The following is a 27,995-nucleotide window of genomic DNA, read 5'->3' as shown; positions in this document are numbered from 1 at the left end:
TCTGAATAAACTAACTGCAGACTCTGTTCTGCAGTACCTTAAGGAATGATGGTAGTTTTAGTTTTTCTTTTGATGCTTATAATGCATTGCTGTTGGTTTCAAATAATGTTCTGGTCATTTCCATTGAACTCTATCTTAGCGTTCTTTACAAAATCATGAGGCTATAAAATAAAGCGCTTCTCATATTCTTTTACATAAAATCATGAGACTTGAATATTACATATTTTATTAAGGATAAAGCCTTCATTCATCATGTTTTCAAACCCCAGTGGAGTATTTGAGATTCAGTGTAAACCTACTGGAGTATCTACCTTCAGAAAGAACAAGAAAAGAGAAGTCAGTGAATAAAGGCTCACATGGACTTGTTTGCCTATATGATAGCTAACACTCTAAGCAGTGTTCCTGAAGCTGTAGCCATGAGCCACAGGGTACATTTCTTATGTGGCACCCAGCAGACAATGAATGTTAGTCTCTTCCTTCTCCCTGTAGTTTAAAGGGAGATGAGGTATCTTTATTCAAAATGAAGCATGGGAAATACAGCTTACATGTCAAAACATTATAACCAGAGCAAAAATTACCAATTAGGGAACTTATATTGAAAATACTTTCTTTTTCATTTTAGAGAACTATAATCTTAAATAGGAGAAAAGCAGTCTGCCCTACCTAGCTCCCAACTGTGAAACCAACGTATTTATGATTCATTACAATTTATTCCTGTTACTTTCTCCATGAATTGTACTTGGATGTGCTTGGCCTGATATTCGTCATAAAACTTGGTGGGCACTCAGGCCCTGGCCCTTAGATGCTTGTGTTGTCTACAGAATCCAAAGGCCTGGAACACCATGGTCCTGAAAAACATAGCCGCCGCAGGGAAATTCTCCAGTGACCGAACAATTAAGGAGTACGCCCGGGACATCTGGAACATGGAGCCTTCCGACCTAAAGATTTCCCTGTCCAGTGAACCCAGCGGTGGGGTGCACAAAGCCAATGGAAAGTAAGTTGTAAAATTCCTCCTAGAAAAAATAGCGTCTTAATGGATTTGAACATTTTTACAACATTCTTTGATTTTGTTTCACTTTTGTTAGCTAAAAATCCAGTCAAGTATCCTGGGAATTGGGAGGGAAAATGTATGACTATGTTAGGGCAAAAGTGTCTATTTCCAAAGACTACATGAGTGCCCAATCTTACTATTTTATAGCAGACTGAGTGGCATTCTACGACTTTCCCCAATGCTATTAGGAAAGCTAGAAAACAGCTGGGAGCTTTTTAATGCCATTTAGATTAAGTAAACTGAAATACAAATTATTTAATTACATTGGAGCCCCTTTCTTATACTGCTGTCTAGGTCCAAATCAAAGACCATCTTATCTACAAATGTCCCCAGAATGTTTGGTAACTATACATTTTTAGATGGGATCCAATCTTTACCAAATTCTGATTCTCCACAGTGACGTTTCAGCACTTTTCACAAAGTAAACTCTGATAGGCTAAACGAGAATGTTCTATAATGCCCAGCATCCCTGCTGTCCCTTACTAAAATGGCAGTGACCTGTGGAAATGTCAGTGACTGCAGCTCACCCAGGCAGCGCAGTACAATTTTTATGTAAAAAATACACATCACAGATGATGTTTGGACCAAGTCTTCACCCTCCGCAGCTCTCACACCTCATGCCCACTGCTGGCTCAGGAAATCTCTGTAGAAAAAGAACCTACATGAGCTCATGTGCTTTTTCCACCTCACCGTCTAAGTAAGCCAGAGCAGGTCCCACAGCATTTAGCAAAGCATCTCTTACCTCACAGTTTTTAACAGTATGGGGCTCTTACAAAGGAAGTTGTGTTGGAAGCCAGGAGGAAAGATCACCATCTTCACCCTCTCTTTGTTCCTATATGCATTGTGTGCAATTTCATAGAGCTGCAAGGTGCAGAAAGACAAAGACTCAAAGTTGTAATTGAAGCTGTAGCTTTTTCAGTCTAATTTTCCTGAAAGGGTACAGAAACAGCGGACTTAAGGAGTTAGTTCCATTAAGTCCAGAGATACGGACATTCTCTGTATCCCCAAGTGGCTGCCTCCACAATCAAGGAGCTGACAGCTGCACAGCTCAGTTCATGGAACAGTGACAAGACCTTATCCTCCCCAATTGTATTGGGGCAAGGAGTTGCAGTGGACCCCTCAATTTGTTTAAAAGAAAAGAAACTGCATCCCTATTTTTAGAGCCACTGCAGGCGAGGCTGCATGGAGGTCCCCAGAGCAGCCTGGGATCTTTCTACACTTGGAGATTCACAGACCCCAGAGGAGGAACCAGAATCCTCCACAAACACTCCTATGGGCTGAATGGCCTAGCACACTGATGTTTATTATCTACACCAGGCGGGCACGGTGAGACAGGGCTGCAGAGAATCCCTTACAATGTCAGAGACCCTTCTTTAGTCTCTAATCAAAGTTTGGCTGAATGAAAACATGATGAAATAGGTTTAGTATATTTCCATTAGCCATTGAGCTGAGTTTACCTTTTTTCCACATTCCAAAGGCACTGTTTTGTCATTCTCTCCATGTATGATGAGAAGGGGTGAAGACAGGAATTTAACACTAGGAACAATTGGAAGAAAAGCATTCAGCTCAAAAATTGTATATTGAGAGTCCTCCTCTTCTAAGTTAAAGTTTTAGCAAAACATGAAGTTTTCCCAAAATATAAGCATGCTCCTTCTATCCCTCCCAGGAATAACAACTTCATGTATAATAAGCTTCGTATAATGACTTTTTTTTTCCTCCAGGCAAGATTCTTCTATTTACTTACACAATTTAATTAGGTATTTAATTTAATATACTCCTATGTAATTTTCAAAAATAAAGGAAAAAAACACTGAATTTGTACAGAATTAAAAAGAACCTCATCTTTTTCCTTATTCTACCTTATTTAATAATGTCTAGACAGCTGTAATTAAAAGACTATAAAAGAAAACAAAATAACTCAAAACCCCAAAGTAACAAGAACTACCATGGTATCAAAGGGAACTCTTTGAAGTAGTTTATTTATGCTTCCCCATAAACGGACAGGATAGACATGGGATTAATGGGTTCAGTTAGCTTTCTGGTCAGCCTCTTACTTGATAATTCAAAAAGGCTATGACATGAAGAATAACTAATAAATAGTACTTCCCTGTCCCCTCCCAAATTCTGATACCATTCATCTCTGCCATCGTGACTCGCTGTTATTCCTGTTATTCCTAGATCCCTCGAGTGTGTTAAAATAGAAAAAATACTGACAACAACTGCCTTTTTGCAGGTACTCTAAGATTCTCCGACTGTGAAAGGCTTGCTTGTCAATTCTAGTCATTGGACTTGCTCTTGGGTTAGTTGGCTGGATGGTGGATGGATTTTGTTACATGGAGAATAAGGCCTAGAAGGCAGGAATTCTCCCAAGGAATGCTAGGCAAGACCCACCTTTAAAAGGTCTTAATACACCCTAAGCCTACAACTTCCTTTATAGCTTCAGAGAAAGTACTGAATTGGTAAAGTCACTGAGTTAGACATAAGGATAATTTGTAGACACCTTACCTCCAATCCTAGTGCCCATCTAAGAATTCTCATCTACCCATTCAGATTTCTCATCTACCCATTCAATGAATTCCATGATAATTACCCCCTAGGAACCTATAGATATAGTAATAATGGACATCTTGACATCATTGACTTACTTTTCATCATTAGGGAAGACTATTTTGTCTCTCCTCAGGGCATCCATAACCTCATGTAAAAATCCTGGAAGTTTCCGGTAAATCTATTTTTAAAAAGGAAAAGAATTAAAACATGGCCTATAACTATGTCATTTGTTATAGATTCCCACTATGAACTGTAGTAATATAGAAAGTAGTGTCTTTCTAAATATAATAAACTTTTTTTGAAAATACAGCGTTAAGGTTTTAAAAGTAATTCATATCATTGTAGGGAATTTGTAAAATACAAAAAGAAAGAGGAGGGGAGTTTCCATCGTGGCTCAGTGGTTAACGAATCTGACTAGGAACCACAAGGTTTCGAGTTCAATCCCTGGCCTCGCTCAGTGGGTTATGGATCCAGTGTTGCCGTGAGCTGTGGTGTAGGTTGCAGACGAGGCTTGGATCCCTCATTGCTGTAGCTGTGGCATAGGCTGGCGGCTACAGCTCCAGTTGGACCCCTAGCCTAGGAACCTCTATATGGCGTGGGTGCGGCCCTAGATAAGACGAAAAAAAGACAAAAAAAAAAAATGGAAGAAGAAACAAATCACACATAAACTCACCATCCATAGATATCAGTCACTTAACATTTTGTGGTTTTTACTTATCTTTTTTAAAATTATAAATAGCACCAACTAACTTGTTTCTTCACTCATAAAGGAACAATGATATGCGTACTCTAAAAATTCTACAGCAAAGTGTAGAATAAGTAGAATAGGATTTTCTGATTATTTAGAAATTCTGATAAAGTATGCAATACATAGATAATTGGTTTTGAAGGATTTGACCAGTATAAACTTTATTGAATATAATGTAATATTGTAGTGTTTTAAAAGGGCATTTTAGATTCTAACAATGACCACAGGACTCTCAATATAATAATTATCATTCTAAACATACTTAAGTTCCACTGTAATGGCAAATTCCAGTAAATAGAATGATAGCTAAATCAGCTCTTATCTTAAGTAGATAGGTAAATTAGTTTAAATGCCCTAAAAACATATTTCAACTGAAAATGAGGAAAAGACAGAAACTCTAAGCAATACTGCACCTTCCTCAGACTTTAAACCCTGCCTCCAAAGTTCATCCCAAGTCCATTCATTTCTGGAGTTCCCATTGTGGCTCAGTGGTAACGAACCTGACTAGGCTCCAAGTCCATTCATTTCTCTCCTTTTACACTAACTACCCAGCCTAACCCACTCTTCATCTCTTGCTTGGGTTATGCCAACAATCCCAAGGGGCTTCTTGTTCCACCCTCACTCTGCTATAATCGAGTTCCCACAAGGAAACCATAGTGATCATTTTTAACATGCAACCCTCATCATATCATGCTTTTGCTTCACATCCTCCAAAGGCACATGGATTAAACCCAAATGTCACCTTGTCCATCCAGGGGTGCCCCTCCAGACTATCCCTTCAGCCCAGACCATAGCCAGGGGCTCCTAAGGACCTCCCTGCTTCCTCTCTGCTAGAATTATACCAGATAAATATTCTTAAAATACCAGTTACCTGAAATTTGCTACAAAGCTTTGCCAGTGGAACACTATCTTTAAAAAAATAAACAAAAAACTTTCAACTTGGCAGCAAGTCCATCTACATTTGGCCACAGTGTTTCATTCTAAAGCTTTGCACTTTCAGTCTGTCTGCTCGGAATTAAAAACATAGGACTGGGTCCTATTTCCTCTTTATAAGGTGTGTGGCAATTGGGCAAGCCTCCCTTTCCTTCTGTTCTCAGTGGAGTCAGTGATGCCAAACTCAGAAGTGCTGTGAGGCTTTTAAAGGATTGCAAATGTGAAAGATCTCATATGGAAGCCCTCTATGACTCTCAGGTATTTTATAACACATAAACGCCTGTGCTGGCCAGGTGCCTTGGCTCACGTTCTCCCCTCCTGTTCTCCCTCACTTTTAATAAAGGAGCTTAGATCCTATCTCCCTATAAGTCTTCACTGATCACACCTGCACATAAGACCTTCCCTTCCCTGAATTCTCCCTACCCTCAAGTTACTTGTTCTGGGCTTCCCCTAAACCTGGCTTAGTCTGTTTTATAACAAAAACAAAAACAAAATGGAGGGAAGGAACATGCATTTGCTGAGTGCTCACTAGCAGCTGGGTACTTTCCATGGATTATTTTTCTTAATTTAGACTTTACAACAGTCCTACGCAGTATCGACCTCATTACAAAAAATAGGAAAAACACAAGGGAAATCTTTTACCAAGGTCATGATTAATTAGTGGCAGAGGCCAAATCTGAATCCAAATCCAAATCTGTCCAGCTTCACAGCCCATGCTCCTTTTCCACTATGCCACACTGCCTTCCTACTATGAGTAATGAAATTGATTCCAAAGTGATATGTGGAAACCTGTCATTACATAATATTTCTCATTAAATTCCTATCTCCCCAATTAGACAGGAAACTTCTTGAGGGTTAGGACCTATTTACCTTTTACTACATCCATGTCTTACACTTTCTTATTACATAGTAATGTTCAGAGTTATGGCACTCCACTGATAATAAAAATAGCTAATGGCCATTGAGCGCTTACTCTGTATCAGGCACCATTTTACGTGCTTTTCATATGTGAATTTATTTAATTATCAAAACAATCTTGAATAGGTGTAATTACCCCCATTTTACGGAAGAAGGATTAAAAACAACTAGTCCAAGGTTATACAGCTATTAAGTGACACCCCTGGAGAAAAAAATCAGAAAGTCTGACATCAGAGCCATGGTTCTTAAAGAAAATACTTTAAAAATCTTTCTGTGAAGGTGTCAGAGATCTACCAAGGCAGTGAGGTCTTGAGTGGTCAAGATCTTAGAGAGAAGGGAAGCCCAGAGAGATGAGCCTGACTGTCAACACCACTTTTCTCCTTGAGACACAGCTGCCAAGTCAGAAGAAAGCCAGAAAGTAGAGTTAAAAGAATACAGAACAGATGACACAAATAGAAGACATAGTAAGAGAGTAAATTTAAGCCTAAGTAATATCATAATTACATTTAATGTAAACAGACTGAATACCTCAATTAACCAAGTTTGTCATTTTGGAAAAGAAATTAAAACTGTACTATGTGCTGCTTATAAAAGATAAATATTAACTATAAGAATTCAGAAAAGTTTAAAGTCAAGGAATAGAAAGTGATATATCATGCAAACATTACTGAAAACAAAGGTATATTAATATTGAACAAAGCTGACTTTATGTTAAGAAGCATTATTAATCATAAAAGGGGATATTTCATGATTAAAAATATTAGTTCACATGGAAGGTATAAAATTACATTATTATTAGATGTATGTTCCTAATAATATAACTTTAAAAAACTAAAGGAAAAATTGACTAAACTAGAAATAAACAATTCCACAACCATGATGAGATACTTCAATCTTGAGTAACTGATAAAACAATCAGTCAAAAATAGCAGTTAGGATATAGGAGAATTATACAATATGATTAATAATTTGACCTAATTGACTTATATAGAACACTACACCAAACAAAACGGAACACATTGTTTTCAAGCATGTGGAATATTTACTAAAACTGACCATATGTCAGAACAAAAAACAAATCTGAACAAATTTCAAAAAACTGAAATCATACAGAGGTTATTCTCAGATCATAGTAGAATTGAGTTAGAAATCAATGACAAACATAATCAAATTTCCAAATGTATAGAAATTATGAAATATACTTCTAAATAACTATAGGTGAAGGAAGTCACAATATAAAATATTTTGAACTGAACAATAATTAAAATACATTTCAAACTTGTGGGATGCAACTGAAGTATTGCCTAAGTGGAATATGCCTTAATGCATAAATTAGAAAAGATGAAATACTGAAAATAAATTATCCAAGTATCATCTCAAGAAATTTTTTTTTTTTTTTTTTTGTCTTTTTGCCTTTTCTAGGGCCGCTTCCTGAGGTATATGAAGGTTCCCAGGCTAGGGGTCTAATTGGAGCTGTAGCCACCGGCCTACGCCAGAGCCACAGCAACGGGGGATCTGAGCCACGCCTGCAACCTACACCACAGCTCACGGCAACACCAAATCCTTAACCCACTGAGCGAGGCCAGGGATCAAACCTGCAACCTCATGGTTCCTAGTTGGATTTGTTAACCACTTTGCCATGACAGGAACTCCCCTCAAGAAATATTTTAAATAGCAAATTAAATAGAAGAAAATGAATGATAAAGGCAGTACCAGGAATTAATAAAATAATTTATAATATAGATAATCAACAAAATCTAAGCTGAAATGAGTAATAAATTAACTCTAGCTGTAAGCATTTACTGCTCCCCTTCTCCTTGCTCTTGGATGACAAAAGCCATTACTCCTGGAAAGTTATGCCACCTGCACTGCCAACTCTGGGGATGGCAGAAATCACTCTCATTGACTCAAAGCTTACAGTCCCACATGGATCCGGCCACAGCTAGACTACCTGAAGTCTCATCTTATTCTGCTCTTTCCCCTTCCCTATCCTCCAACCTTGATTCAAACAACCTTGCAAGGTTTTTCTGAAGAATGCTTTCTCAGTAAATCATACACACCAAATCCCTGAGTTGAGTTCTGCTTCTAGAAGAACCTGACCTAAAACTGAGATTAAGAAAACCTCAATCAATCCATCAATCAATCAAAATAAACTTGTAGATACCATGTTCACGAACTGGAAGATTCAGTATTAGAAAGATATCTATTCCTCCAAATTAATCTGTAAACCCAATGCAATCTCAGTCAAAATTTCAGGAAGTTTTTTGTAGAAATTAACAAGAATATTCCAAAATGTTTGTCAAAATGCAAAGGATCAAGAATAGGCAAGATAGTCTAGAATAAAAAGGAGAAAGCTACTATAGCCAGATATAAAGCTATAGTAGTATTCATATGAGAATTGTAATATTCAAATGAGAATGGACAGATGAGGGCGAGAAATGAGAATCTACCAAGAGATTCAGATACATGTAATCAGCAGATATATGTACAAACACTGGCACTGCAGAGTAGTCAGGAAGGTCTCGTAATGAGTCAACTGGGTATCCCTATGAACGTCAACCTCTTAAATATACAAAAATCCTTACCTATGGGGTATGACTCTAAATGTAAAAGGTAGAACAGCATTTCCAGAAGATAGTATAGAAGAGTATCTTCATGGGTATGCAGAGGTTTTGTTTGTTTGTTTGTTTTGTTTTAAACAGGACACTTTTATTACAAGTAATAATTATAAAAAATTGGTAGATTGGCTCATTTTAAACTTAGAAACATCTCTTCATCATAAGAAACCACAAAAGGAGTAAAAAGGCAAAACAAAAGAGTAGAACATACATGCAATACAAGTAATTTTCTTTTCTTTTTTTTTTTTTTTCCTAGGGCCTCTCCCGCAGCATATGGAGTTCCCAGGCTAGGGGTCTAATCGGAGCTGTAGCCACCGGCCTGCATCAGAGCCACAGGATCCGAGCCGTGCCTGCAACCTATACCACAGCTCACAGCAACTCTGGATCGTTAACCCACTGAGCAAGGCCAGGGATCAAACCTGCAACCTCATGGTTCCTAGTCGGATGCGTTAACCACTGTGCCACAACGGGAACTCCTATACAAGTAATTTTCTAATGACTCATTCCATGAAGAACTCTGACACAAAGAAAGACAACTCAATTCAAAAATGAGCAAAATATCCAGGCGTAGTCCCCCATGGTGGGTAGGGGAAAAGAAAAAGAAAAAAAAGAGCAAAAGACATGAAAAAGTATCTGCAAGACATGGTATCTAAATAACTAACAAACATATGGGAAAAAAACACCCAGGTTCCTTCGCCATCAGGGAAGTGCAAATTAAAGCCACAGTGATATAAATATGAGAGCAAGGATGTAAAGCAGTTGGAACTCTCATACACAATAGGTGGGAGAGTAAAGCAATAAAGTCACCTAGGAAAACTGCCTGGGACCTTACCTATTAAAGGCAAACTTTAGTACATCTTACTATCCTATGCAGCATCCACTCCTAGGATATGCTCCAGTGAATGTGTACACGTTTACAGAATATGTGTTCAAGGACATTCACAGCAACAGTATTATTAATTACCCCAAACTTAAAGCAGCTCAAATGTTCATAAACAATAGGTCAGTAAATTGTAGTATATTTATACAATGAAAATGATCAAACTACAGCTATACATCATGGATAAAATCCCACAAATATATATTGTCTAAAAAATGGAATATAGGGAGTTGCCATTGTGATGCATGGAAACAAATCCAACTAGTATCCATGAGAATGCAGGTTCGATCCCTGGTCTTGCTCAGTGGGTCAGGAATCCAGCATTGCCATGAGCCATGGTATAGGTCACAGACATGGCTCAGATCCTGAGTTGCTGTGGCTGTGGCGTAGGCCGGGTGCTGTAGCTCTGGGAACTTCCATATGCTGCATATGGAGCCCTAAAAAGCTAAAAAAAACCCAAAAAAAACAAAAACAAAAAAAGGAATATATATAAGGTATAAAGTTTAAAAACAAAATTATATTGCTTAGAGATGCACACAGGAGTGGTAACCCTACAAAGAAAAGCATGAATATAATTACCATAAATTTCAGGCTAGGGCTTACATATAAGTTGAGGCTTACTGTATTGGGAAGTGTTAGAGAGGAGACTTCAAGGGTGCTAGTGGTGCTAATTTCTTGACTTGATTGTTGGTTACATGTAGGTTCAGTTTATAACTCTATTAAATTACAGATTTCCCTATTATGTTAAATTTCTAAATCAACAAAATTTCAAAAGTAAATATAAAGATTGTATTTGAATTGTAACATGCCTACAAGCTATTGGATTTATTACTAATTACTAAGAGTATTCTAATAGATGATGGCTATTTTAAAATTAATATTTAGGAGTTCCGGTTTTGACTCAGCGGTAATAAACCCAACTAGTATCCATGAAGATGTGGGTTCAATCCCTGGCCTCACTCAAAGCAAAAACAAAAATAATAATAATATTTCGATGTCTAAAGCCAAGTTTTTTATTAAATCTTAAATTACTCAGCATTCAGGTTTTGTTGTTGTTGTTGTTGTTTTGCTTTTTATGGCCACTCCTGCAGCATGTGCAAGTTCCCAGGCCAGAAGTCAAATCAGAGATACAGCTACCAGCCTACAATGCCAAATCCTTAACCCACTGAGCAAGGCCAGGGATCGAAACCACATCCTCGTGGATACTAGTCGGGTTTGTTACCACTTAGTTACAATGAAAACTCCCAGCATTCAGTATTTCAGATTGTAGAGGGGATTCTTGTATTGAGTTGGAGCTTGAATAGTGCAGGCACTTTCAAGATTATGTCATTCTGGTGAACTAGCTATCCCAGGAAGTAATGACCTACCTTTTGCTGAAATATTTAAGTGAATTCCAGAAATCTTTATGAGGATTTATTATACAAACAATTCCAAAAGTAGGCAGTTGGATTAAAGTACCCTTATGATGCCTTCCAACATTAAGCAACAGTTTAAAAATCTGAGTCATTTGTTCCCTCTAAGAATCTGAAAGTCTCTAAGTCTCTCTTTCCCTTTCTCTCTTTCTCTTTCCCCTTCTCTTTCTCAGTGGCTAACATTTATATTGAGGTATGATTATAAGCAACTGAGCATGAGACATGGAATGAAATTATAGAATTAGGATAATCTACACAACGGATTAAAAACTTCATCTCGACACTCAATTCTTTATACTTTATCTTCTTGGAAAAGGTTGTCTTCTCTTTATGGATGCTGTCTTAAACCATTTGGCAGCTTCCTTGAATTCTCTAGAGATTTTCTTATCATGAAATAATGAAAGCTATATGGTTGACATTCATAGGGCTAAAAACGATGTGTAAGAAATTTATTTTCACTTTAAATAGGAATGATAAACAAACCTAAATCAATTCTATCTATTAAAAAAGTGTATAAGAAGTACAGTTTAGTTAATGGGGAGAAGAAAAAAACTCTGGCCCTTAATAAGCTACTCAAACTATTAGAAGAAAATTAAAAGACTACAAAATCCAAAAGCCACTGTGCCCCATCCCCTTTGGTTAATAACCTGTCTCAGTTGGCTAATAACCTGTCTCAAGTTACAATAACTTAGAAATATATAAAAGTAGTTAAGAAAAGGAATATGGTTAATAAACATAAGTGTGTGGAAACAGCTTACACTTGTGAAAATGAATCAGAGACTCACCTTTAACAAGGGATAATTGATAGTTGCAACCCACACGTTGGTAAATGGAGCTTCCAGGATAATAGCATCAACTGGGAATCCTTGAAAATAATTTTGAAAACATAACTGCCCTATCATATCTAAGTACTCTTCCCTAAATAAGGGATCCTCAAGTCTTGTACATGAACTACCTGTATCAAAATCCCTTGTGATTCTTATTAATAATGCAAATTCATGACCCCATACCAGACTTGAGTCAGAAGTCAGGATCTCAGGGGAGTTCAAGTGTGAGAATGCTTTTTTTTTTTTTTTTTTTTTTTTTTTTTTTTGGTCTTTTTAGGGCTGCACCCGCAGCATATGGAGGTTCCCAGGCTAGAGGTCTAATCGGAGATGTAGCTGCCAGCCTATACTACAGCCATAGCAACACCAGATCCGAGCCATGTCTGCGAACTACACCACAGCTCATGGCAATGCTGGATCCTTAACCCAGTGAGCAAGGCCAGGGATTGAACACGCAACCTCATGGTTCCTAGTCTGATTTGTTTTCTCGAAGCCATGATGGGAACTCCTGAGAATGCATTTTTAACTAGGTTGTTTTGGTCAACACTCCCTCTGAGAACAAAAGATCAAAATATTGGAGTTACTCTATATGGACTTTAACTTGTTGAAAATAAGAAATGGTAAAATAGTCAAATATTTGTTAAAATTTTAATATTATATAAAATTTTGTATTACTTAATGAACTGTATATAACATAGAGCACAAAGAGAAAAATGTCTGGAAGACCTAGAACACTAAAGACATACAGGACATGGAAACAGATATAAAAAATACACATATAATTACAGTCCCAGAGAAAGAGAAGAGAAAGAATGAAGCAAGTATAACATCTGAAGTTATAATGACCAACAGTTTTCCAAAATCAATGAATGTTTAGCCATAGTTAAGATGTGCTCTGAACCCCAAGAAGGCTAAGTACTAAGAACACCTAGGAAAATCAGATTTAAAAGGCTGAAAGAGACAAGAAGAAAAATCTCAGAAATAACCAAAAGAAAAGGTAAACATTATCTTCAAAGAAGCAACAGTAAGACTAGCAGCTGACTTCCTAATAAAACAATGAAAGCCAGAACAAAGTAGATGACGTCTTCAAAATCCTGAGATAAAATTACTGCCACTCTAGAACTCTATGTCCAGTGAAAAGATCTTTCAGAAATGAAGATGAAATAAAGACATTTTCAGACCAAAACTGAGAGAATTCTTCACCAATAGACAGGCAGAAGAAAAATCCCAGATGGAAAAACAGAGCTGCTGGAAGTTATAAAGAGCAAAGAAAAGGGTAAATCTAAATATTGACTTTATAACTTAGAATAATGTTTTATGGAGTATGTTATATGGAGAAAACTAAAATACATGGTCACAAGAGTTCATAAGTTGGGGAAGTAAATGGAGTTAAAATGTTCTAAGATCACTGCATTATCCAGGAAGTGAAGTATTAACTTAGGTGAGAATTTCATTCAGATAAAACAGCATTGTCAACACTGAAGGAGGTGTGCACAGAGAGCCATGAGAGCTTAGAGTAGCATTGAAATGATGTTTTATTTCCATAAGTAATTAAGATCATGTATAGCAGGTGACACACTTTAAAATGTTTATGTAACTCAGCCTGACCTCTATTGCCAAGTAAAGTTTAACGTATAAGGAGAGGCTATAAGCTTTTAATGCACTTCAAAATCACCTGGTCCTCTTCTCAGGCACTCTTATTCATAAAAACAGCTAGTATCCAGGACACCTGTGTTTACAACAAACACCCACAGCAGATTATGATGAGGGCAGTTCTCAGAACACTTTGAGAAACACTGACATAAATATTATGGAAGAAGGACTGCAGAAAGCAAGTCCTGCTTATTATTTCATAATGTATTATTTTCCTCTTCTGTAATCCAAATTACTCTTGATAGTATCACTTGACAGTCACAGTGAGGGCTCTTTCAAGTAATTTTAACTTTTCCTTAGTATTTTATTTTCATAGCCCTAAAAAAGCAGCTATCATTTTATATTAAATAGAAAAAAATTTTGGTGTACTATCAGGAACTGCCTAAAGATGGGGTGCACTAGGTACCTCTGTTCAGAGTGCACAGTAGTAGTCTCTTGACTATTTTTATTTTCCCATCTCAAGCCAAGAAATCATACCGTGTAAGAATTTTGTCATACCTTTCTCTTCTAGAACTTTTGCAGCATTTGTTGCAACTCTGTAAAGCAGTGAAAATTAGTACATATGTGAAGCAGTGATTTAGCAGTCAAGTAAACAGTACAAAAGGCAACATCCAGTATGAAACTCTGGATGAAAACTCTGGACCCTCAAATGGCCATAGACACAAAATTTCACACAGGATTTCAAGGGGTTCCACTGGCCCTAAACAAAAATCCTTTTATTTAAAACTCTCAAGGAGAATTCTAAGAATGGACTTCAGTGCCGTACACAACCATAGAACTAAACTTTCCCTTGTGTTACACACAAACACACTGAGGTGGCAAGGTAACTAGCCACTTGTGGGATATGAGAGAAAATAGAGGAGTCCCTGTCTCCTGGCTCAGAGGTCCTCCCACCACTCACTGCTGCCTATGATATGACACTAATGCCCCAAGGACCCACTAAGGACCCATCTTCAGATCCCACTTACCCTGTACCCAGAGAGTGGCCCCAGAGACACACAGGGGTGGTACCACTTCTTGCCTTGGTCCACTCATAGACACAAATAGCATCTGCAGTCAGTCCCTCCTCTGTGGGCTTACCCGTTGAGTCCCCGAATCCTAGCAGCAAGGAAAGGCAAACACAGTATCACTGCCTCCAAAATGAGGAACATCAGAAGCCTCCTACTTACTGAAAAATCTTTGTACTCTTAACACGTACCTCTGTAGTCAACAGACAAAACATGAAAACCACCATCACTCAGCACCTAGATGACAAAAAAGCTGTTATCATTTTGACTAGATGTAAACAGAAAAGATAGTATCATCTCCAACACTTCCATAATCCTGGATGTGAATGTTTAATAGTTCTGAAACCTGGTGTTTGACTTCAAACTTGAGAAGGTCAGACTCAAAGGGAAAGAAGGAAAGCAGCATGGCAGAGCAGGATCATACAGCCTGAGTCACACCCTGTCTCTACAGCTCACCAGCTGTGTGACCTTAGGCAAGCCACTTAACATTAGTAAATATTATTCTGAGAAATGAGAAATAGTATCTTCAGGATTATTGAAAGATTGCATGAGATGACTATTAAAGTATCTTGGTACATAGTAAATGTCTTTTTTTTTTAGTAATTCCCTGAAGGATAAGACCTCTACACAGAGTTGTAGTAGAAGCAATCAAATAATGGGAGGATATTTATATGAAGTATGAACAGATAAAGAGTTAGTATTGATCAAAAATGAAGAGATCGCTCTAGCATATGCAACCACTGCCACACCCTGAACAGATACATGAGAAAAGAATAGAAAAACATAATTTTTTTATGGCCGCTCCCACAGCATATGGAAGTTCCCAGGCCGGGGACTGGATCTGAGCTGCAGCTGAGGCAACGCTGAATCCTTTAACCTACTGCACTGGACTGGGGATCAAACCCGAGCCTCCGCGTCAACCTGAGCCACTGTAGTCAGTTTCTTTAGCCCACGGCACCACAGCAGGAACTCCGAAAAAAACATAATTTTAAATGAAATAAAATACAATGATAGATGAAGTGAGATTAAAGGGTATAAAAAATGTACTTATAGGCACTTTTAGGGCCATGCCCTTGGCATATGAAGTTCCAAAGCTAGGGGATGAATTAGAGCTACAACTGCTGGCCTTTGCCACAGCAACGTGGTAACTGAGCCACATCTGTGACCTACATCACAGCTCATGGCAATGCCGGATCCTTAACCCACTGTGCAAGGCCAGGGATTGAACATGTATCCTCATGGATCCTAGTAAAGTTTGTAACCTAATGAGCTACAATGGGAACTCCCAGGAAGAACACTTTAATAATAAAGACTTAACTTTTAAAAGAAATAGCCTATCCAGAGGAGGAAATGAAGGGCTAAGGAAGTTTGGTCAGGCTGGGAAGTGATGACTGTGGCATGTGGAATCCAGAATCTGCCTGGAGGAAGAAGGCTTATCATAGCATCGCCACGCCTCCCAATTACCACAAGGATGATATGGCTGCTTTTCATACCTATACCTACAACTCTTCTTTCTGTGCACATAGGAGACATACAATTCAGCTTTGCCAAGAGTGGGAGGGAAAAATAATATATGTTCTCATGGACATCAGCTTCACATCATCTCCCATGGAAAGTACAAAGAGGGGGGTTCAGGGTAGAAAGCAAATGTAAAAATTACTAGACATCATCACCCCAGGCAAAACTGCACCCAACCCACCACTACCCAGCAGTGATGAGAGAGGAGAGGGGTAGTCAGAAGGGGAGGTGATGGAGGTGATGGGCCGCTGGGCCCCACTAGTGCTATTCAGTCAGGAAAGGATTCTGGGGTGGGAGCTGGCTTGTGGGAGGAGAGAGCCAGTCCTGGGTCAATAACTGACAAGCAGCCAGGTCAGCTGACCAGAGTGTGGGAAAGAATAAACACCACCACTAGCCCAGGAGAGTGCTCAGGAGATAACTTTGCTGAGGGCTGAGGAAGCACTTACACTGTAGCTCATAGGAGAATAAATGGAGACATGAAACTGGTGCCTTGAGGCCCCTTCAGACATACCTTTACTAGCTCAAGTCTATGAGAAGCTGCCCTGTAGAGAAGGTTAGAAACAAAAGAGCAAGAATTAGGAATTATGACAAATTCAACAGAAATCATAGTCATGCTGCTGGCATCTGATCTCAGACATTTCTTTTTCAGATTAGACAAATAAGGAAGAGGAAGGGCAATGCTTCTCGGTGCCTGCGTCAAGGTGACTGACCCTCTGCTCCCACTGCTGCTGTCCTCCCCGAAGTGTGCGCCCACTGCCCGGATCGCTAGCGCTTATCAACATAAGCATCCCATGACCTGCTGACAATCCATCTCCTTTCTCTTCTACACATAAAATCTATTTCTAAGAATGCTTCTAGGAGCTGAAGGAAAATAAGTTCCAGAGAGTGCCTTTTCAGAAGGTATGATACAATCAAGTTCATTAAGATCTGCGTGTACCCTGTCCACTCTGCTGGGAGGTTCAAGGTGAACTGAAGGACAGAGACTCGCAGCCCTGGAGGTACAAGAAGGCTCCCCCCCGCCAAAAAAAAATAACTGTTTAGTCGCCTCTCTACTAACCACACAGAAGGGAGACAAAGATGATTCAAAAGGCAGAGAATTCTCTAAAAACCATCTGAATTTTGTCTTAGAGTCAGGTTTCTTAAAACTCAGTGGATCATGGAGCCCTTTGAACATGTAATTAAAGCTATAGAGCCATTTCCCAGAAAAATGTATCCACTCTTCACATTTTGTGTACAGCTTTAGTTTGGGAGTTCATGGTCCCTCTGGGGCTTCTATGGATCCCAAGTCTAGAACCACTGTTTTCCTCACGGTTTCCTGTGACTTCTCATTGGGCTTCCTTCCAGCTCAGTACTGCTAAGAAGAGCAAGCTGAGAGTTCTGGGCAGGGTGCAGCTGACTGTGGGTATCTGAGGGCAACAGCAGATTGACGCCAAGGGGAGCCATGAATATGTGACCCACGCAAGCCTTTAAATAAGTGCACTGTAGTACTATGCCCAAGTTTACACAATCGGAACAATGTTAAACAATGTTGAAAATACTGAATTTCAGAGGAAATCTCCGTAAATGCGACTTTGAAACATACACCTTGAGCAAACGGAAGTTGTAAGAAAGCCATCGTCTGACAGAAAAAGACAGTGAGTAAAAGAGACAGAGGCAAGGGGGCCAAGGGACAGAATCCAGTGCTCGTCACTTGGTTTGAAGTGTCCTCCCAGACACAGAGCCGTCTGTGGGTCTCTGAGGCACGCTGCCCCTCCCCCATGCTGAGCGCCACAGTCACAGCTGACACTCATCACCCACCATAATGACCCAGGCCCACGGATGGCCTGGCAGCACATCAAAGGAGAGCTAGACTTCCAGGAGGCGCTCTTTGTTACAAAGCAGGGTTGGGACCACAGGAGAGCAGGCTGAGGTGTCAGTATTCCAGACCAAAATCAGTCAGATGGTCCCTAGTACCTGTGATCAGAATTCCAGGTGATCTCTCCTAGGGAGTCCATATTTTGACTAATATCTCCATGTAGTTTTGTGAGAAAACAACTGATGTGGATAGAAATTGCTCTTCCTTTACCACATACCTCATGCCTGCTCCCTATCCAGTCGTTCACGGGTTCAGTCCATCATTTCCGACACTCTTTAGGAGTAAAGGAACCACTCCCCTCTTTGAAATCAATATCCAAATTTTGGAAGTTAGTCTCCCTTTCAGTTAAGGGTCCACATTATTCTACACATAGAATATATAGGTTTTTTTTTTAAAAAAAGCGAAGACTATTGCCAGAACATCCTCAAATTTCAACAAAGGAAAAAAAATTAAGTGGGGGTATTCTTAATAGAGTTAAAAACTGAGCTCTGTTTTTCAGTTCCCCACAAGACTGAAATGCTCTCTTGAGCTATTTAAAAAAAAAAAAAAAATCCAAGAAAGGCACTGACCTGTGTTGTGCACTGCCATGAAGATAAACAATAATTGGGTTGCCATCACGCAGGGCTGCTTCATACCAGCAACGGCTCTTCCCCTTAGCATCTTCCCCCCGGCAGCTGGGAACGGTGTGCCTGAAGAGCAAGGAAAGGCTTTAGCCAACATGGACAGAGAGAAAAAATCCTCTAGCGTCACCAAAGTCTGAAACCTCCATATATCAATCAGATAACATATTTATATGTTTATATATTAATTACTAGAATATATAACCAATTATATTATATCGAAATATTAAACATACTTGTATATTTATATATAAATATTTATCTGAGTAATATATGCACATGGTAAAAATTAAATTGTAATACCACAAATGTCTTACAATGAAAATCATTACTGCCCCCGCCCCACCCAGAAATAACCCTTTTTAACCATTTACTCTTTTAGTTCTTCTGACTCCTACGCCGATTATTCTTCCAAGACTGCAGTTCCTAGGTGTAGTTTATTAAAATGCAGTCTGTTGGGTGGAAACAAGTAAAAGGTAATAGATATATGCCACTTGCTACCGGTTTGGCTGTAGCAACAAGTAGGAAATAAAGAGCAATCAGTTTGGGTAGGAAAAAGGACCTGAACATGAAACTAAGCTATTCTACTCAAGAAATCCACTGACCTCGTGATTTTAAACACCTATCTAATGTCCAGTTCCTCCCCCTTGTTAGATCAAAAAGTGAACCCTGATAACACAAACACTGCCATATTAAACTTCACCTGGGGACTTGGAGAATTGGCCACGTAATGATAAATCTTCAGCCTCTCAATCAAGTAGAAGCAGAAAGCCTGACATCAAACACCAAGCCCTTTGCGCTGAGAGGATATGCATCACTGCCAGCTAGATAAGTCAGTCATGAGCATAGCTGACTCACCAAACCAAGGACTGATGGGGCAAGAGCAGAGAATAATATTTTCCAATTCCAACACTATTTGTGGAACTGTAACTTGCAGAATAAGAAGAAGTTACATGAACCCATATTGGCTCCTAAACATTCTGTGACCACATGTTTAAACTAAGGGAGGTAAAATGTAAAACAGGGCACTGGAAAACTGGAAGCCAAGAACATGTAGGCTAACAAAACAGAAGAAAATATTGAAATTAACATAGCAAAAAAGACAATAGGATACTCATGACCTTGTTGGGCAAAGATTTATAGAGTGCCTTCCCTATACTAAGCAATGAAAACCCACCAACAAAGTCCCTCACCTGTGAAGTTACTGCCTCATAGACAAACATTAATCAAATGATTGAACAATCATTTTTCAATTGCAGTGGGAATAAATGCCATTAAGGACAGGCACAGGTTGAATTAATATATGCCTAAAGTGGCGGATGAGGAAAGGCTCCCCTGAAACCTACCATTTAAACTGAGACCTGGGGGCACAGTCTTTAAGGCATTAGCTTGCTGTGGCCTCCTTTGCCTGGCAAAGCAGTGAAGCTGCCTTTCTCTCCTTCACCCAAAACCCTGTTTCATGTTTCTATTTGGCAACGAGGACAGAGGCCGAGTTTCAGCAATATATGTATGACTGGGTCACTTTGCTACAGCAGAAACTGGCACAACATTTTAAATCAACTATAATTTTTAAAAAATATTTTAAAATTCTGGATAATTTAGAAGTAAATTTATTTATAAAAAGATAAGATAATGGCGAGAGTTCCCAGCAGGTTAAGGATCTGGTGTTGTCACTGAAGCAGCTCAGATCACTGCTGTGGGGTAGGCTCAATCCCTGGCCCAGGAACTTGTGGCAGGCAAGGCACAAAATAAAAATAAAAAATAAATAAACTGAGACCCCCAAAGATGGGTAGGCAGTTAGGCAAAAGGAGGGCACAGAAGGAGCAGAGAGAGAGAAAAAGGTTGCCGACAGAGTGTGGCTTCTGTGCACAGCAGCCAGTCGGCCCAGAGCAGAGTGAGAAGGGGAGGTAGGGGAGGGGCAGGCCAGGCCCCTCAGGCCTGAAGAAAGACCCAAGGCACCTGAAAGACTCTACCCTCCAAAGTAAGACTCCTGAGAGGCAAATCCAAGCAGGTCATACATAAAGACGAAGGATAGGCATGCAGAACAGCTTTCTCCAAGGAACACGGGCCTCTCCACAGGCAGGTAATACAGCACTGCTCATCTTTGCTCTTGTAACATGAAATCCACGTGCACCAAGCCCCCCAGTGTCCAGTCAGTGCACTCACCAGATTCCCAGTATCACCCCAGGTTCAGCTTGGATGTAGAAATTTGCTGTGTGAGGAATCTTTAACTCCGGTTTCTTTAAATCCACAAGAAATGGTGCTTTGACTGGAAAATAGGATTCATTATCAATTCCCAGAATCAAATTCCTTGTCTTTAATTACAATCAAAACCAGTAAGTAGCCTCATGATTAACATGTTTCTGAGTTTCTGCCATGGTGCAGTAGGTTAAGAATCGGACTACAGAGGCTTGGGTCACTGTGGAGGTGTGGGTTCTATCCCCAGCCCTGCACAGTGGGTTAAAGGATCCAGCATTGCCACAGCTGCTGCTCAGATTCAATCCCTTCCCCGGGAACTTCCATGTGCCTCGGGTGTGGCCATGAAAAGAAAAACAAATGTTTCTAAGTTGAAAAGTATTTTATGTTATAAACCACGACTAGCCTCTAAAAGAGTTGCCAAGGGAAAAAAAAAATTTAAAGCTAGATACTAGATTTAAAAATAGGAGCAGTGTCGTAGCCCATAATAGAGTTTATTCAATCCTTATCTGTGTTTCAAGTGAAAGCAAAGGAGATCATTCCTCTAAAACGGTAAGAGGTTCTAGAAGAAGGTAATGAGTATTTCTGCAATAAAAAGTCAAGTGTTACTTTCTGCAATAAAATCAAATCATTAGCCATTAAGCCATGAAATGAGGATCAGCATACACCTGGAGAGGGGCAGGTGAGAGCATCACCTGTGCACTAGAAGGGCTGTGTGTTACACTAACACAGTAGAAAAAACATGGGAAAATAGATTTCTTCTCTCATGTCAACCTCTCTCTCTCTTCCTTCCTCTCTCTCTCTCCCTCGCTCTCCCTTCCTCTCTCTGTCTCTGTCTCTGTCTCTCTCTCTGTCTCTGTCTCTGTCTCTCTCTCTCTCAAGGGATACAGGCAAGAAGAGGAAGTGAAGACACAGAATACAGGAAGCAGTAAATGTCCAGATTAACAGCTAATTTAAAGACTGAGCCCTTGAAGTGAAACACCACCCACAAGTTACATTTTTCTATCTATCCCAACAGTTTACAAGGATTCATCCTAGACCCAAAAGCCAGTATTAAATGTTTCAGACCATTTAAGTCTAGCCACAATTTTATAATGGACATATCTTTTTCACTATGCCATAACTGTAAGGGCAGTGAATTCTTTATTTGGGGGAAAAAATGTAAAGGCGAATTCACAAAAGGTGCATACTTACAAAAGTTAAAAAAAATCAGCATGTCCATAAGAGGAGGGAAAATATGTTCTTTCAATGATTTACTTGTAAAGCTGTCATGTAGAGTGGCAATTTTTCTTCCGAGTGTTGAACAGGAGTGTGGAAAAGATCTATAAGATATTGTGAAGCAAGGTATTCAAAATCAGTCCAAGTTTTGTCTCAGTTTGTTTTTCCTTTTAATGTCCAAATCAAACTTTACAGATTAACACTGGGAATTACAGGTAGGTTGGCACCTAAGCAAAATCCTCTACAGAACTGTATGTAATTAGGGCAGATCCAGGCCTGGCACTAAGGAAGAACCAGGAGAGGAAAGCAGTTAAGTCAGGACCCCCAACCAGCTGCTCAAAAAGCCCAGGTGTGACAGGACAGGAGCAGAGGGGACACCGATGCCCCGAGTCAGATTGGTTTCCTCAGTGTACCCCACAGAAAGCCAAGGCTGGACCCCAAAGTCATTAGGAAACAGGATTCTGACTGTTTAACTGTTGCCATGTTGGTAACCACATCACAATCAGGGCTGTATTATTAGCTATTATTATTAGTCTAAAACAGTGAATGAATAATCGTCAGATGCCCCCTTTTCTGGCTGGGTCTTGGGAAGAAATGAGCCGCTTCTGAGGGCCATCCCTGGTGAGGGGACCATGGGGTGAGGGTGAGGCACAGGGGGGACCTGGAGGTTGGCTACAGCAGGGCTGGGGCCTGGTCAGGGAATGGGACACGGGCACCACCCACATCTTATTTATTCCACTGTTCCCCGTGACAGAAACCATCCAGACCAGGAGCCACCAGCAGACGAGTTATGATCTGTCCATGAGGGCTCACTCAGGCCACCTCTAGCCATGTCTCTCATGAGGGCTGAGTGTCTCCTACCTTTAAGAAATGGGGACACAGAAGGTCAGTGTCACCACCTCCTGCTTCTGGTTTTAATCCACATAATCCATTAAATAAATCCCTTCCCCTATTGGGAACAGTCAATGTGAAGGCTGTCAATGTCATCAAATCGTGAGGTTCCAAAAGGGCTAGAAAGCAGATTTGATTAACTTTTTCCCCTGCCCTGGTCTCTCTGCTAAACCAGAGGCATTTAGAAGATAACTGTTATTACCTATACTTTGCAGATTAGGAAACTGAAAAGTTAAGTTCCCTTCCCAAGGTCACACAGCCAATGAATGGCAGAGCCGAGTGAACCCAGGTCTTTGACCCCAGGCTACCAAAATGATCTCCAGTGAGCTGTCACAGTGAGTTCTTCTTGTCATCTTTGAAGCAAAAATGAGCCCCAGGAACAAGGCTGGGCTCTGGCAAAATTCAACTCTGAGAGAAAGTTGAGAACCTCCTTTTCCCCTTCTGTACCCTGGCCCCTCTTGGGCTCCTTCCTCCCTCCCCTTCTTCCTTCCTGCTCCTGGATCCTCAGAAACCTCATAACAAAGTCGTCAAAGAAACACCTCCAAAAAAGTTCTCCCTCAAGTGTTAATAACTTAAAAATCAAGTACTTATTATACATGTTTGGAAAAGGCATGGAGATAGAAGATAATGAATCTCTGGTGAATTTCCAGCAATTCTGCAGGGAGTGGAAAAGATAAATGTGCTAGCAGTAATGGACAGCTCTTCGAATACATCAGCCACAGGCAACTGCCTACTCGCAAAATCAACAAGAAAGAAAAAAAAGTGATTGTTTCATAATACTTTAAAATAGCCTCCATGAAGCTGGTCAGAAGGAAGGGACATTATTGTTCTGATTTTAGGAATGAGAAATCAAAACCCAGAGATGCCACTTTGAGGCACAGATCAAGCCCTGACGGGCAGAACTGAACACATCTGAATTCTTAGGCTTCCCTCCAGTTGGCTGGCTCCGGCTTTCTTTCTCCTGACTCTCTGAGCTCCCGCTACCCTGCCTGTTAGTCTCCTGCTAATTTACCTTTTGAAGGTAGCAGGGTGCTTGGGAAGCAGAGGCAATAGAGGGAAATATATTTCTGTTTTTAAAGAATAATTCATACAGGACCCATCTCTCAAATAGCTCAAGGCACTTCTGTGAGAAGCGCTGCGGAAAGAGAACAGAGTGACCAGATCCCTCAGAGCATCAGTAATGCACAGCGGCTCCTTTTAACTAGGGGGTTGTCAGTTTGACTTCCCCTAGATCAATAGGGGATCAAAAGTCACCAGTGGCTAATAGACCTTATTTGAGCAGAGCCCAATCCCCACTCATGGCCAGCACATCAAACAGCCACCTTGATGCTTTGGTGTTTTTTAGCATGCCCTTTGATCAGCTGTGGCTGTAACTGCACCACATCCCACAGGGGCCACAGAACTAAATGCATGATTCTTACTGCCAAAACCTGGTGGCGCCTGAGCTGCTACAGGGCGAATCATTCTTGCTTCATGCTCAGAGGTACCAGCTTTGGGAAACTCAACTCTGCCCACATTTGGCAAGACAACGATCTCAAGTATTAAGACATGCTGCACATCCAGCTTACCTGCCTCTTCATCCAAACAACATGTCCTGATTACCAAGCACCAAGTTAGCCCGTGTACCCCTTTCTTCTTTCCTCCCAACCAAATCACCCCTTTCCTTCACATCCACTCACATGTCCCTTCTTTGTCAAATCCTCTTAGACAGATTTTCCCACAGTGATGCTTCCTCTCTTTCCACACCTCCCACTAATTGTAATCAGGGCCTCGATTTGACACAACTGTTTTCTAATTGTTTTCCCACTATTAGCCCTGTCTTCCCAATGATAGGAATCATATAGCACATAATGCCGCTCTTTCATTCCATTCTGCCTAGCACAGGGCTGAGCTTCATAATTATTCACTGAATGACAGGCTGAGAACAGAAAGAAAAGTGTATTTTTTCTTAAGGGTGAAGGAAGCAAGACTTATTGGTAGCTTTGGAGGACAGGGGAAGGACTTCCTTTTCTTTTTTGAATTACAGTTAAAAATGAATCAGTGTGAGCCCAAGAGCAGGAGGCTTGCCTGTTTTATTCATGGTCATGTGCCCAGGGTCTAGACTCCTGTCTGATATGTAGTGGAGGACCAGTACTGTGGAGAGAATGGATAAGATTATCAGCCTTCTCATGGGGATTTTCTAAGCACTATCTAGAAATGTAAAGACTTGGGGTGAAACAGGAAGAAATGAAGAGGAAAATAGCTCTTTGGCTTCCCCAATTTCTTTCCTGAGCATGGTTTCCATTTTTTTTCTAATTCAAAGAAAACCAGTTTTGCAAGTTTTACTCTCCTGGGTTAAGAAGCAACTGCATCTGATGGATAAATAAATAGATCCCCAAGGCATCTAAAAAAAAAAAAAAAAAAACCATTGAAAATATCATGATTAAATGTTCTCCCTGAATCTCACAATGGACCCAGGGCTACAGGCAGTTCAGGCCGCAGAGAGCCCTCCATGAATGTTTGTTGATCTGAACTAATCTGGCTCCAAGAAACAAAAAGAGTGGGTGCTGGATATTTGCTTGTGCCTCAGCGCAGCCTAAATTAGATCCGTAATTTTCTGTTCAGATGAAGAAAAGCCCAAGTGTTTTATTCTTTCAGGAAGCATCTCTTGATAAGTGTTGTTCAGTAATTAGGGCCAAGGAGGGCTGCTCTCAGCTCCCTGCCCTCAGCTACAGCAGGAAGAGAAGAAATCAGTGTCTGCCTTCATCACTCAGACATTCCAAAGTGAAGTCTCCTGCTTTTGGACATGATTCTTAGACATTTTTGTAATCAGCTAAAATAAACAAAGCAAAACAAAGGAATAGAAAGAAGCGAGGTAAGCAAAACTGTTAATGCCTTTGCACACCAACAGAATGAAACAAGATGCTCAGGAGTCCCTGCTGTGGATCCTCGGCGTCTTGGGAGCTCTGAGACATAGGTTCAGTCCCAGGCCAGGTGCAGTGTTAAGGATCTGGGTGTAGGTGGCAATTGCAGCTTGGATCTGATCCCTGGCCCAGGACTCTGGGTGCCGAGGAACAGCCAAAACAAAACAAAACAAGATGCCCAGTCTCTTGGCTTCAGTGCAAACAAGACAGGCAGTACCTGCCGGTCGATTCAGGTAGTCTAGATTACTGCTCAAGGCAAGGATGCATGGAAGGAAGGAAATAACCTGCTGACCTAGACATTTCAGATTTAGAGGATGTGAGACTTGTCACAGGCAATGCCAAGTTATGGTTTCAATGTTCATGTTTCACCCCTCATCTTTCCTTTTCCATCTACACAGATAGGCCCTTGACCTAACAGGATGCCATCCAAGATTACACCACCAATTATTATTACCATTATTAGTAGTATTTTTGAAAAATCTGTCCTACTGTTTGTAAAACGTCAAGGCAGATAAGAGATTGGTATAGGAACTCTAACCATATTTCCGGAATTTCTATTCAGGAGCCCCAAAGGGTTACAGGTTCCTGAAAAATCAAACGCTCGAATCTCCCTCCTAGGGATTGGAGACTGAGCATACAGCCGTGCAAGAGCTCTGGGGGTCTCCCAACCCCCCTAGTGCTCCGCCTCTAGCCCCGCATCACCCTCTGGCGGTGCCCTCCCTGCCGCATCAGGGGTAGCCAGAGCCGGTGGCTCGCACTCACCGCAGGTTCCTGGCCACCATATCCCACCACGCGGCCACGCAGCCCTGCTCATCAGTCTCCATTCTGCGCCGCATCGAGATCCGAGGCCGCAGGCATCGGCACCCAGGAGCCGCCTCAGCAGCCCGGAGTCGCGCCCAGCCAGCCCTCCTCCCACTGGGGCGGCGACTGGGGTCAGTGGGGCGGCGACTGGGGTCAGTGGGGCGGCGGGGGCGGGGGGCGTCAGACCCAGGGCTGGGAGGGGCGCGGCCTGGTTGGGTTGCCCTCCAGCACCCCCTGCTACACCACACGCAGTGGTGTGTGATAGAAACAAGCTCCTCACACATCCTCGCACATAAATTTATTTTTGATTTCATTTTATACATGTCTGTGTGGATGTGCGCCCCTGTGCATGGAGTAAAATATATTTCTTACTGTGACAATGATAGGGATGGAGTAGGCACAGCTCCACGCCATAGAAGTCCCAATAAAGGATTATAGATAGAGAAGGAAATTTAGGGAACTTCGGGAGGTAACTGTAAGTTAATTGCTCAAAAAAGCCATCAGAACAAGGCGGGCTTGTTTGACTAGTGGAGGTAGGAGAATTGCCTCAGGTCATTGGTTGGGGGATGGGATGAGGCCTGCATTCATTCAAGGGCGGGAGTCTGAGGACCACCCTTTTCCTGATTTGAATACACACACCTTACCGGATACCAAGGAGGAGGTACTACTACTCCCAGGAAGGAAAAGGCAGCCTTTTCCAACCACCACTCCCCTTGGATAATAAAACTGTAGCCCAGCGGATCTTCCAGTCAGAGCCTCCTTGCCTGCCCACTTGCATCTCTCACAAGCGTCCTGTCCTAACAAATCTATTTCTTGCCTATCACCTTGTCTCTCACTGAATTCCTTCTGCGAGGAGGCATGAAGAACCTGAGCCTCAGTAAGTCCAGACATAGGGTGAGTGATTCTAATTAAAACCGTGGGTCCCAGTCTGGGTTTTGGTTGGGTTTGAGTCCTGGCATGTGGGTTCAAGTCCCAGTTCATGTTCTAGCTAGGTTCAGGCCATTAGTGGTGTCAGTTTCAATAATAATAAAAGTCAGAGTCACAGCTTTAGAGGATCCTCCTGAACAGTAAACCCTTTCCTCCACTTTAACCCCTTTTTTCTTTCTCTTTTTTGTTTTTCGATTTTTCTGAAGCTGACCCATTCCAGTCCTCCTCTCTCCCCCTCCCCCCACACAGCACACCTGTTGTCATTACTGGAGTAAGAATTGCTTTGACTCCCTTCCACTGAGTATCACTTTATCCACACGGTTATGAACCACACAATTACTCCCAATGTCCAAATCACCACCTTTTTGGTGGTTTTATTTACCTAGTGACATGTAGCAGAACCCCACCTTTGCATCAGGAGTTTGCACCTTTGAAGTTTTGGCAGGAATGCACTTACATAGTGCACTGTCTC

The 27,995-nt window shown here is 40.9% G+C and overlaps 2 protein-coding genes across 3 annotated transcripts in view; one reads left to right on the top strand and one right to left on the bottom strand.

The window, feature by feature from the left end:
• The window catches only part of PYGL (glycogen phosphorylase L), a 94,208-nt gene extending 76,888 nt beyond the window's left edge, over nucleotides 1–17,320 (top strand). Inside the window, exons 20-21 of one of the 2 annotated variants that reach the window (XM_085009275.1) lie at nucleotides 822–994; nucleotides 16,762–17,320. In XM_085009275.1, the coding sequence (XP_084865401.1) occupies nucleotides 822–994; nucleotides 16,762–16,774 (186 nt within the window). In that variant the 3' untranslated portion in view covers nucleotides 16,775–17,320. 2 annotated transcript variants of the gene reach the window in all.
• On the bottom strand, nucleotides 210–26,852 carry ABHD12B (abhydrolase domain containing 12B). The gene is made up of 13 exons (XM_003121809.6): nucleotides 26,558–26,852; nucleotides 21,978–22,105; nucleotides 20,754–20,856; nucleotides 18,537–18,656; nucleotides 16,624–16,654; nucleotides 14,786–14,831; nucleotides 14,556–14,685; nucleotides 14,086–14,123; nucleotides 11,896–11,975; nucleotides 3,697–3,779; nucleotides 2,509–2,587; nucleotides 1,794–1,912; nucleotides 210–1,694 (listed from the first exon to the last, which is right to left on the bottom strand). The coding sequence occupies exons 1-13, from the start codon at nucleotides 26,629–26,631 to the stop codon at nucleotides 1,667–1,669; spliced, it is 1,059 nt and encodes a 352-aa protein (XP_003121857.3). The 5' UTR covers nucleotides 26,632–26,852; the 3' UTR covers nucleotides 210–1,666.
• Nucleotides 26,853–27,995: the final 1,143 nt, after the last annotated feature.

The sequence above is a fragment of the Sus scrofa genome, chromosome 1 (genome assembly GCF_054392235.1).
Source record: "Sus scrofa isolate SSC_HxYL_T2T_F1_AM1 chromosome 1, Sscrofa_HxYL_maternal_Yorkshire_Landrace_v2.0, whole genome shotgun sequence".
NCBI lineage: Eukaryota > Metazoa > Chordata > Mammalia > Artiodactyla > Suidae > Sus > Sus scrofa.
Note: the sequence above shows the minus strand (reverse complement) of the source record. Positions and strands in the feature narration are given on the sequence as shown.